The sequence below is a fragment of the Papio anubis genome, chromosome 13 (genome assembly GCF_008728515.1).
Source record: "Papio anubis isolate 15944 chromosome 13, Panubis1.0, whole genome shotgun sequence".
NCBI classification, from domain to species: Eukaryota; Metazoa; Chordata; class Mammalia; order Primates; family Cercopithecidae; genus Papio; species Papio anubis.
This window is the reverse complement of record NC_044988.1, coordinates 97,183,324-97,193,134: the sequence shown is the minus strand read 5'-3', so window position 1 is coordinate 97,193,134 and position 9,811 is coordinate 97,183,324. Positions and strand designations below refer to the sequence as shown.

At 57.9% G+C, this 9,811-nt stretch overlaps 2 protein-coding genes across 4 annotated transcripts; one reads left to right on the top strand and one right to left on the bottom strand.

Moving 5' to 3' along the window:
• The first annotated feature begins 8 nt into the window (after window positions 1-8).
• On the top strand, window positions 9-2,225 carry PTRH1 (peptidyl-tRNA hydrolase 1 homolog). Of its 3 annotated transcripts, XM_031654537.1 has the most exons (5): window positions 9-471; window positions 821-1,040; window positions 1,322-1,421; window positions 1,600-1,645; window positions 1,742-2,225. In XM_031654537.1, the coding sequence occupies exons 1-5, from the start codon at window positions 334-336 to the stop codon at window positions 1,922-1,924; spliced, it is 687 nt and encodes a 228-aa protein (XP_031510397.1). In that variant the 5' UTR covers window positions 9-333; the 3' UTR covers window positions 1,925-2,225. The 3 variants fall into 3 exon arrangements, with proteins under 3 accessions (XP_031510397.1, XP_021783323.2, XP_031510398.1); XM_021927631.2 differs by lacking the exon at window positions 1,322-1,421 and having other exon boundaries at window positions 1,742-2,081; XM_031654538.1 differs by lacking the exon at window positions 1,600-1,645 and having other exon boundaries at window positions 1,742-2,081.
• CFAP157 (cilia and flagella associated protein 157) lies at window positions 2,001-9,438 on the bottom strand. Its single transcript, XM_021927630.2, has 9 exons — window positions 9,164-9,438; window positions 6,317-6,588; window positions 5,262-5,415; window positions 4,516-4,783; window positions 4,074-4,204; window positions 3,667-3,817; window positions 3,139-3,305; window positions 2,808-2,994; window positions 2,001-2,190 (listed from the first exon to the last, which is right to left on the bottom strand). Exons 1-9 carry the CDS (start codon window positions 9,397-9,399, stop codon window positions 2,119-2,121), a joined length of 1,638 nt encoding a protein of 545 aa, XP_021783322.1. The 5' UTR covers window positions 9,400-9,438; the 3' UTR covers window positions 2,001-2,118.
• Between the last annotated feature and the right edge of the window lie 373 nt (window positions 9,439-9,811).

Here is a 9,811-nt window from a genome sequence, read left to right as displayed (position 1 = left end):
GAGGGAGGTAGAAAACTTTTATTAGCTGGGGAGGTTGAGGCCTACATCGGGGAAAGGACTTGCCAGATTTTCGCCGCGAGGCAGGGCCATAGCCGGGAGCATAACAAGGCTTCCGCCTCCCAACCGAAGGTCAAGCAAGAGCTCCAAGCGTCCCACACAAACCCCGCAGGGACACTGTGACGCCGCGCCACTGAAGGCGCCTGGGCTCCCGGACTCGGCCACCACCTCGCCGCTTCCGCCCCTCAGAAGCATGGCGGCCATGCAGCCCGGCTCGGATTGGACGTTGGCGGTCGACGCCAAACAAATGGCAACGCGATTGGCTGCTGCGGGGTGATGACGTCAGGGGGTGGTGTCCGGGCCGGGAATGGGGGCAGCATGAGGCCGCGCGGCTTTTTGGGCGCCGGACAGTGGCTGAGTCGAGCCATGAGCCGATGCGTTTTGGAGCCTCGGCCCCCGGGGAAGCGGTGGATGGTGAGTGGCGTGGGGCGGCGACGTAGGGGCTCCTGGTCCCTAGCTTCAGTTCGGCCATTATGTCCCGGGAGCCGAGTGCCCCCAAATTGCTGCTCTGTTTTCTTAACTGGTGGGTCCGGTGCTCGACGGGCTCCAAACTTCCAGAAGCTCCGTTCCTGCACTAGGGCGCCCTGCCTGCCCAGCCTTCTGGAGTTCTCGGGGGTCGGGTTTCTGGGCCCTTTCTTCGCGCCCCTTCCCCACTGCAGCGTTGCTCTGCGTTTCCGCTCCTCTGCTTTAGAGCCCACGGGACGCTGTGAGGTCGGGGGTGGCGAGAGTTGTTGGGCCTCAGTTTCCCTGGTGCCGCCCGCAGGTGGCTGGCCTGGGGAATCCCGGACTGCCCGGCACGCGACACAGCGTAGGCATGGCGGTGCTGGGGCAGCTGGCGCGGCGGCTGGGTGTGGCGGAGAGTTGGACGCGCGACCGGCACTGTGCCGCCGACCTCGCCCTGGCCCCGCTGGGGGATGCCCAGCTGGTCCTGCTCCGGCCACGGCGGCTTATGAATGCCAACGGGCGCAGCGTGGCCCGGGCTGGTGAGTTGAGAGCGCCAGGGACGGGCGGGCCGGCCGAGGGGGTGGGGGGTGAGGGTGGGAGTGCAGGGGCCAGAGCGGGACTGGCTGTGACAGATCCGCGGGTTCACCTCCAAGTACCTGTTGAGCTCCAGTTGCTGCATGGCCTTGGGTACTTGTGGGGGCCTCCGTTTCTTTATAAGTGAAGTGGGATTGATTAGTTGTGGCCCCTCATCATGGGAGTCTGGACAGTGACCCTCTGGGCAGATGGGCCGTAACCAGGGCTGCCGTTTCCCTGTGCTAAGCGGAGCTGTTTGGGCTGACTGCCGAGGAAGTGTACCTGGTGCATGATGAGCTGGACAAGCCCCTGGGGAGACTGGCTCTGAAGCTGGGGGGCAGTGCCAGGTGAGGTCCTGAGATGGTCAGGGTTGGGATAGGGCTTCAGGCCTCCCAGTTGGGGTGGAGTAGGGCTGCTGACCCAGTCTCCACAGGAAATGGGCTGCTCTGACCCAGCCGGGGCAGGGAGGGGTGGAAGGACACTGCCCCAGGGAGGCACTAACTGCCCCTCCCATATCCCTTGAAGGGGCCACAATGGAGTCCGTTCCTGCATTAGCTGCCTCAACTCCAATGTGAGTCTACCCTTTTGTTGTGCAACTGGGTCGGGTGGGCCAGGGGTCCCCCAGCACCTCGCCAAAGCTTCCTGGGCCTCTCTGGCTCTCCCACAGGCAATGCCAAGGCTGCGGGTGGGCATCGGGCGCCCGACACACCCTGAGGCGGTACAGGCCCATGTGCTGGGCTGCTTCTCCCCTGCTGAGCAGGAGCTGCTGCCTCTGTTGCTGGATCGAGCCACCGACCTGATCTTGGACCACATTCGTGAGCGAAGCCAGGGGCCCTCACTGGGGCCGTGACACCAGTGGCCATGGCTGCCCGCCTGACTGTAGGGCCCACCAACCCAGCCAGGGCCACAGAGCTGCCATGCCAGCCTTGGTATCTACTTTTTATACAACTGTCCTCTAGACTGTTCCAGGCTGCCTGCGGATTAAAGTGGGGGTGACTGTGACTGGACCAGTCCATTTCTGAAGTAGGTTCTTCTCTCTGTGTCCTATTTGGAACGTAGGGGAACTTCAGGAAGACTAAACGTTTTGAGCCTTTTTAGAGAAGCAGGGGCACGTATCTGTAAGATTAAAGATGCTGGCTTGGAGGCCTGGCGCAGTGGCTCACGCCTGTAATCCCAGCACTTTAGGAGGCCGAAGCTGGGGGATTGCTTGACCTCAGGAGTTCGGGACCAGCCTGGCCAACATGGTGAAACCCCATCTCTACTAAAAATACAAAAAATAGCCGGGCGTGGTGGCGCACGCCTGTCATCCCAGCTACTTGGGAGGCTGAGGCAGGAGAATCACTTGAACCCCCGGGAGGCGGAGGTTGCCGTGAGCTGAGACTGCCATGAGCTGAGATTGCGGCACTGCACTCCAGCCTGGGTGACAGCGTGAGACTCCGTCTCAAAAAGAAAAAAAAAAAAAAAAAAAGATGCTAGCTTGGAAGCTGAGGCCTCTTCAGGGGGATCCCACTCTGCTGGTGGGGGGGAACAACAGGGTCCAGCCAACCCCCCTCCCAGGGCATGTGTGAGCATGCCTTGGCCCACTGAGGCTTGGCCACCCCTTTCTTCAGCCCATTTTACAGATGGGAAGGCTCAGAGAGGTCTGGTTACATCCCCAGGACCACACAGCTGTGGCCTGGCAGAGCCTCAGTTTGCTCCCAGGACTGGCTAACTGGGGCCCCTAGTACCCTCACCTCAGGGCTGCTATGTGCCCGGAAGGTCCCCACACGGGTGATATATGACAGCAGCCTGAGGTCCTGGGGGTTGGGTGGGATGTGGGCCTGGCGAGGTACCAGGCCTAGATCCCCCGGCTGGTAGTGGGTGATGTCAGAGAGCTGCGGCAGCAGAGACCCAGTCCTGGGCAGCTGGATGCTGGGCCGACTGTGGGGAGGGGACCGAGGGTCACAGAGCCTTCCACGAGCCAGGTTTCTGGCCCAGGGTGAGCCGAGCACTGTCCCCATGGCTGCATGCCTTTGCCCTGCTCTCTATGACCGCCTCTGAGGCCACACAGGGCCACTTGTTCACCTCTCCTTGGGTGGGCCATGGGACTGAGACTCCGGGTGGGGACAGCCAGCCTTCTGGGGTCTCGGGACCACAGTGGAGCTGAGCATGACCAGCAGTTGCTGCAGCATCTCCTTGTGCCATAGCTGGAATGTCACGTCGAAGTCGCTGTCCTCTTCATCGGGGTGCATCTGTTGGTGAGGGTGGGGTGGCAGCAGGCCCACAGTGGCCCCAATACCCACCCTCCTCCAGGAACCTCCAACCTCATTGCCCCGTTTCCACGAAGTTCTCCCTGTCTCTGGTGGGATACCCATTCTCCAGTCGGGAAGACTGAGGCCTGAGACCTTTCAGAGCCTCAGAGAAGGAATCCAGCTCCTTTAAGACCTTGGAGGGATCTTTGAAGGCCAGAATCAGCGAAGGACAGACTTTCCAGGAGGCTCTCAGGGAAAAGAGGGGCCTCTGATCCTGAGGCAGCCTCTTCTCTGCAAGCAGCTTACATCTTGGGCTCACTCCCCCACCCCCTTGCGCCCTCCCTCCCTCCCTTCTGCTCACCTGCAGAATGTTCTGGAGGAAGGAGGTGGCCTGGACCAGGGCCGCCTCCAGGCTGGCCCGAACCTTCTGCTCATTAGCCAGTTCCTGCTGTAGCCGCTGCAGATCCCCCTGCTGCTGCCCCAGCTGCAAGCTCATCTGGTCTCTCTGGCTCCTGGACCCCAACTGGGATGAGTCAACAGCCTTCCCCCTTCCCCAGGACTGGCGCCACCTGGGGCCAGGGGCCCTGCCATTTCTCTCCAAGCCCAGAGGGGCCCCCATCCAGCCCCAAGTCCTCAGCCTGTCTGGCAGGCTCCTCTAGAGAGGGGAAGTCACTGGCCTGGGTCGTGAGATCAGAAAGAGCTGGGTCGGAGCTTGGCCCCAGCCTTCACCCGCCACCCACCACCCACCCCTCCGCGGGCCATACGCACTTCAGTGCCTGGTTGTCCCCCTGCAGCTGCAGGGATCTCTGCTCCAACTGGCTCAGCAGGAGGCGCAGCTGCTCGGCCTCCTTGGTGTCCTGCTGCTGCTCCTGGCATTTCTTGGTCAGCATGAGGATAATCTGCGGGTGCGGACAGGTGGCCATGCCCTCAGCCAGCCCTGTCCCCCAGTTGCGGACACAGCCAGGCCTCCCCTGCTCCCCCGTGCAGAGCGACCAGTGAGCTCTCCAGGACTGGGCTCTGCTTCCATAAGTTATGGGGGTTTTAAGTAAATACAATCCAGAGCTAGGCCCAGCGCCCTGCAGCCCCCACAGGAGGCCCAGTCCTCTCTCTGCTGCCTCCCTCCCTCCTGACTTGACTTTCCCTGCAGGGTCCCCAGGGCGGCCTCCTGCCTTGTATGCCAAATGCCCTGTACTGAGGCCTGCAGGCGCACCTTCTGGTGGCCTCTTTTGTGCCTGGCCATGACCTTCTGGGTGTTCTCCAGCAGCTCCAGCTGTTTGCACAGATTGCCCTGGCTTCCCTTGAGCTGCTCATTCTCCTGCAGCAGCTTCATGCCTTGCTGGGAGACCCTGGCCATCTGCAGGGTAATGCCGTTGTTCTCTTTGATGGCCCGCTTCGTTGTCTCCCACATCCGGTTCGTGGTCACCTTGTGGAACTCACTGGCCACGAGGTTCACGCGTTGGATGATTTCTTTCCTCAGTCTGGCCAGAAAGGTGGGAGAGAAGGGGTCAGACAGAGCGGGCACAAGCCCTGGCCACACCCTTTCCTCTGTGAGGTTCCCAGAACACCTAGGGCTGTTAAACACCAGCATACTCTCTCCCAGGGAGGGTTGGGGCTATAGGCAGGAGGCTTTCCCTGTAGATCCTCTGGACCTTTGTAATTGGTATCATTTCAGTGTACTCTCCCCTATTAAGGAAACATGATTTAATCCCAGTACGTGGCAAAAGGAAGCCCTGGGAGTCTCCAATGCCAGCGTGAGGACTGCAGTTGGGAGCTTATTCCCTTTCTCCCACCCCTTCATAATCACCAGCTGGGATTCCAAGGAGTAGCAGGTTGTGGGGGCAGGGGTCAGTTACCCCATCTAACGCCCCAGTTAGAAGCTGGGGCCTGAAGACTAGGATGTTCGTGGTCCCAGGGATGAAGGCTCCAAAGGCCCCAAAGGGTGCCCCGCTTGCCCACCTGTCCTTGTCCAGCACCGACTTCTTCTCCAGGTTGTACGCATAGTCCCTGAACTCATTCTCCTGCTTCCGCACCTGCTCCTCCAGCAACGTAAACTTGCTCGTGACCTCCTCTTTCTGCAGCCGGAACTCCTCCAGGGCTGCCAGCTTCCCCCCTGGCCGTCACAGGGCACAAGGCCCAATAAGGGGCTGCCTCAGAGGACAGGGCCTGGCGAGGACCTTAAAGATGGCCCTTAGGTCCCTGTCCCTTCCTGTGTGCCCTGTGAGGTCTCAGTGGGGCAGGTCTACCATCCCCCACCTACACTGCCTGGCCCTGTCACCTTTACTGCCTTCATCTGGGTTGCCCTCCCTCCACCCCTCCGTGAATCTTATGAAGCTTTGTTCAGGTTCCACCTCCTTCAGGAAGCCTTCCTTGATACTCTCATGAAAGTGACTGACAACAACAACTGTATTTTTTTTTTTTTTTTTTTTTGAGACAGAATCTTAATCTGTCACTCAGGCTACAGTGCAGTGGCACAATCACAGCTCACTGCAGCTTCAACCTCCCAGGCTCAAGAGATCCTCCCACCTCAGCCTCCCAAGCAGCTGGGACTACATACGTGCACCACCACACCTGGCTAATTTTTGTATTTTTTTTTTTGGTAGAGATGGAGTCTTGCTATGTTGCCTAGGCTTGTCTCCAGCTCCTGCGCTCAAGCAGTCCTCCCGCCTTGGCCTCCTAAAGCACAGGGTTTACAGGCGTAGGCCACCACGCCCAACCGGCAGCTGGACTGTATATATTCTCTGGGCTAGGTTCTAATGCCGTCTGACATTTGAGCCTCACAACCCTTGCCAACTGGGGGACCTTGGTCACGACACTTCACCTTTTGAGGTGCTTCCTTGTCTACAAACTGGTTGGGGGATGTTTCCAGCTTCGCAGGATTGCTGGGACAATTAAGGAAGACAGTGCGTGCCAAGCAGCACGTGGCTATTATCCCTGTTTCCCCAGGTGAGAAACAGGGTCAGTGATAGAGCTAGGATGTGTGCTGCAGGCTTGCCAGCCAGTTCCCTCCTCACCAAGGATGATGTTCTCCGTGGTGAGCTGGTCCTTGGTCTCCTGGAACTCGTGGCGCACCTGGGCTAGCTGTGCCTCGAAGGCATCCTTCTCCATCTCCTTGGCTAGCTGCAAGTTCTGGAGCTGCTCATTGAGGTCTGTGATCTCGTCCACCTGCTGGTTGAGCGTGCGCTTGAGGAAGGCCACAATCTCCTTCTTGTTATTGGCCAGCTGCTCGAACTCCTGGCGGAACAGCTTCTCCTGCACAGCCAGCTCATCCCACTTCCGCTGGTACCTGGGGCGGGAGCGGGGGTGGGGCCGTGGTCCAGGGGTCTGGCTGGGCAAGCCAGGCCTCCGGTGCAGCTGGGCCCACTCTCCTGGACCCCCTGTCCTGCAAAGGGGCTTTTGAGATTCCTTGTGATCAGAATCCAGCCTCATCTCCCACTATGCCCCCTGATCCGACAGTCATGACTGCAGCCAATGCCTGTGCTTAGCATGTTATTTTCATTACATCACTAGAATGCAAACTCCATGAGGGCAGAGCCTTGTTATGTTCACAAGTATGTCCCCAACACCTGTGCCTGGCACATAGCAGGCGTGCAGTGTGTTTGTTAAATCGTTACAACAACCTATAAGAATGTAGATACTATGATGATTTTATACCTGTTTGACAGATGAGGAAACTGAGGCTCAGAAGGATAAAGGAACTCTGAGTTTGTAAGTGGCAAAGCCAGGACTTGAACCTGAGTCAGTCTGACCCCCAGAATCAAGGCTCTTAGCCACAATGCCTGCTGCCGTCAGCCAGCTCTTCATCCCTCCATAACTCTTCCATACCTTCCAATCCCAAGTCTTTGTACCTGGCATCTCCCTTACCTTTTTCCATCCAGTAACCCTGGTGTTTTCTTCTCAGTGGACCCTTCTTGGCCCTGAGCCATATTTGTGGCCCTCTCTTTGGTGCTCTCCTGTAAGTTGGCCCTTGTCCCACTGGGTGGTCAAAACCTAAGAACATGTCCCTCTCCTCCACCTCTGTATTCTCAGGGCCTGGCAGACAACTTGGCAAATAGTAAGCACCCAATAACTCTGTTAAATACATTTGCCTTGGCCGGGCGCGGTGGCTCAAGCCTGTAATCCCAGCACTTTGGGAGGCCGAGACGGGCGGATCACGAGGTCAGGAGATCGAGACCATCCTGGCTAACATGGTGAAACCCCGTCTCTATTAAGAAATACAAAAAACTAGCCGGGCGAGGTGGTGGCGCCTGTAGTCCCAGCTACTCGGGAGGCTGAGGCTGGAGAATGGCGTGAACCCGGGAGGCGGAGCTTGCAGTGAGCTGAGATCCGGCCACTGCACTCCAGCCCAGGCGACAGAGCGAGACTCCATCTCAAAAAAAAAAAAAAAAAAAAATACATTTGCCTTGAATACATTCTACCTGATAGCTCAAGGGAAGTTTGTGAATTTCAAGGGAAGTATGTTAATTTTAATCAGTATTACATAACCAGTTTACTGGTTTTCAATAGAATAACCGAAGTTACTTGGAAAGTTTTTTTGTTTTTGTTTTTGTTTTTTTACATTTTATTTATTTATTTATTTTTTGAGACGGAGTCTTGATCTGTCACCCAAGTTGGAGTGCAGTGGCACAATCTCGGCTTACTGCAACCTCCGCCTCCCGGGTTCAAGTGATTCTCCTGCCTCAGCCTCCTGAGTAGCTGGTATTACAGGCGCATGGCACCATGCCTGGCTAATTTTTGTATTTTTAGTAGAGATGGGGCTTCACCATGTCGGTCAGGTTGGTCTCGAACTCCTGACCTGGTGATCTGCCCACCTTGGCCTCCCAAAGTGGTGGGATTACAGGCGTGAGCCACTGTGCCTGGCCTGGAAAGTTGTTTTGCATCACAATTTAGTTGACCAACATCTTTCAAATAGTGACTGCACACAGAGCATTTCAGGGGTGTGGGCTGAGGAAGAAATCTTGCATAGGGGAGTCAGGAGGCCAGGGCTCCCATCCTGGTGCCTCCTCTTCCTGGGGGTGACTTCCCTTCTCTGAGCCTCAGTCTTCCCCATCTGTGCAATGGGGATGACATCTGACCTCTCTAGTAAGACTGCTGTGAGGACTCAGTGGGCACCAGTATGTGGCCTGCCTGGCACCACGAGGGAGTCAGCATTAGCTGTGGTTACCCACAGCATCAGTCACGTGGGGAAGAGCTGCTGCCTACTGGTTTGTCTTTTAAGGTCACCCTGAGACTGGGGCTGGTACCTCACAACTGGGAGGAAACTGGTTGTAACATAAGAAAAGGATGGGCAGGTGAACATGGCTCTGAATGAAGAGTTAGAGGATCTCCCCCCACCACCATGTCACACACAAAACTGGCTCTAGAATAGAATGTCACATCCATGGAGGGGGAATCAACCTTCCCCACTTACATTTGGGGAAACTGAGGCCCAGCATGGAGAAACAACTGGGGTCATGTGCTGGGTGAGTCAGTGGGGCACAGGCGCCACTGCCAGGAAGTGGAAGTGGGACCGGGGGTCCACCCACCCGCCAGAGGGCTGTTTCTACCCTTTCATAAAGCCTGTGATCCCACGGGGCAGGAGTGAGGCAGGGGGAAGTAGGGATTGCCTGGGGCGGGGCCACGAGTTAGCATCCTGGGCCCAGGGTTCTAGGAGCTGGGAAGGTGGGGAAATCCATTTACCCTTAAAATCTTGAAACCTCCCAAAGGTACATATGAGGAAATGAGGAAACGGGATGGGGTCTGGACATCCCAGGGGAGGTCAGAACACAGGCCTAGGGCCCCTTGGCCAAACCCACACGGGGGCCACCTGAGCATGGGCGTCTGACCCAGGGCACCAGACTCCTGCCTGCCAGCCCACGTACCGGGCCAGCCGGTCCTCCAGGTCTCGGATCTGGATGTGGTAGAACTCCTTCGTCTCCTTGGCCAGAGGCGGCTCCACGGCCACCACCGGCTCCTTCTTGCTGCCTTTCTTCTTCTTGACTTCAAGCTCCTTGCCTGCCTTGCTCACACTCTTTTTGGGAGCCATGGCTGATGGCAACCAGGGCTCCAAGCCCCAGGAAGAGGCCAGGTGGTTGCTAAGGAAGCTGGTCCCGTACATAGCAACAGGCCGAGGGAGTGAGGCTGGGCTTAAAGGGACCTTGCCCTGTTCCTGCTGGGCGCCAGTACCAGGTCCCACTCCAAGGCAGATGCATCACTGAGGGCCCAGGAGTCCTAGGCCACGGCAGGCAGGATGCCTGGCTCCCAGGGCAACTTTTTGGGCTTCTGGGGACACCTCTCTTTCCCCCACGTGGAAATAAGCGCCATGGGGAATGTTCATGTGGGTCAGGGCCCTGGAAATCGCCATCCTGTCCTTTGTGCTGATCAGACACTAACCCCGGGCACACAAAGCCTGTTCTGCAGCTTTGGCCTGGGGTGACAGTGTCCTGGCGTGGGTGCGGTAGGGGGTCTAGCTGATGGGGCCCTGGCCGGCAGCTGGGTGCCTCTATGAGCTCCATCCCCAGCCCCGATCT

Excerpts from the sequence above, each read along its gene's own strand:
- PTRH1 (XM_031654537.1), top strand. The coding sequence starts at position 334 with ATGACGTCAGGGGGTGGTGTCCGGGCCGGGAATGGGGGCAGCATGAGG. Across the intron at positions 472-820 it reads CCCCGGGGAAGCGGTGGATG|GTGGCTGGCCTGGGGAATCC; the intron begins GTGAGTGGCGTG and ends TGCCGCCCGCAG. Across the intron at positions 1,422-1,599 it reads AAGCTGGGGGGCAGTGCCAG|GGGCCACAATGGAGTCCGTT; the intron begins GTGAGGTCCTGA and ends TATCCCTTGAAG.
- CFAP157 (XM_021927630.2), bottom strand. The coding sequence starts at position 9,399 with ATGTACGGGACCAGCTTCCTTAGCAACCACCTGGCCTCTTCCTGGGGC. Across the intron at positions 4,784-5,261 it reads TCGGTGCTGGACAAGGACAG|ACTGAGGAAAGAAATCATCC; the intron begins GTGGGCAAGCGG and ends CTTTCTGGCCAG. Across the intron at positions 2,995-3,138 it reads CATGGCCCACCCAAGGAGAG|TCGGCCCAGCATCCAGCTGC; the intron begins GTGAACAAGTGG and ends CCCTCCCCACAG.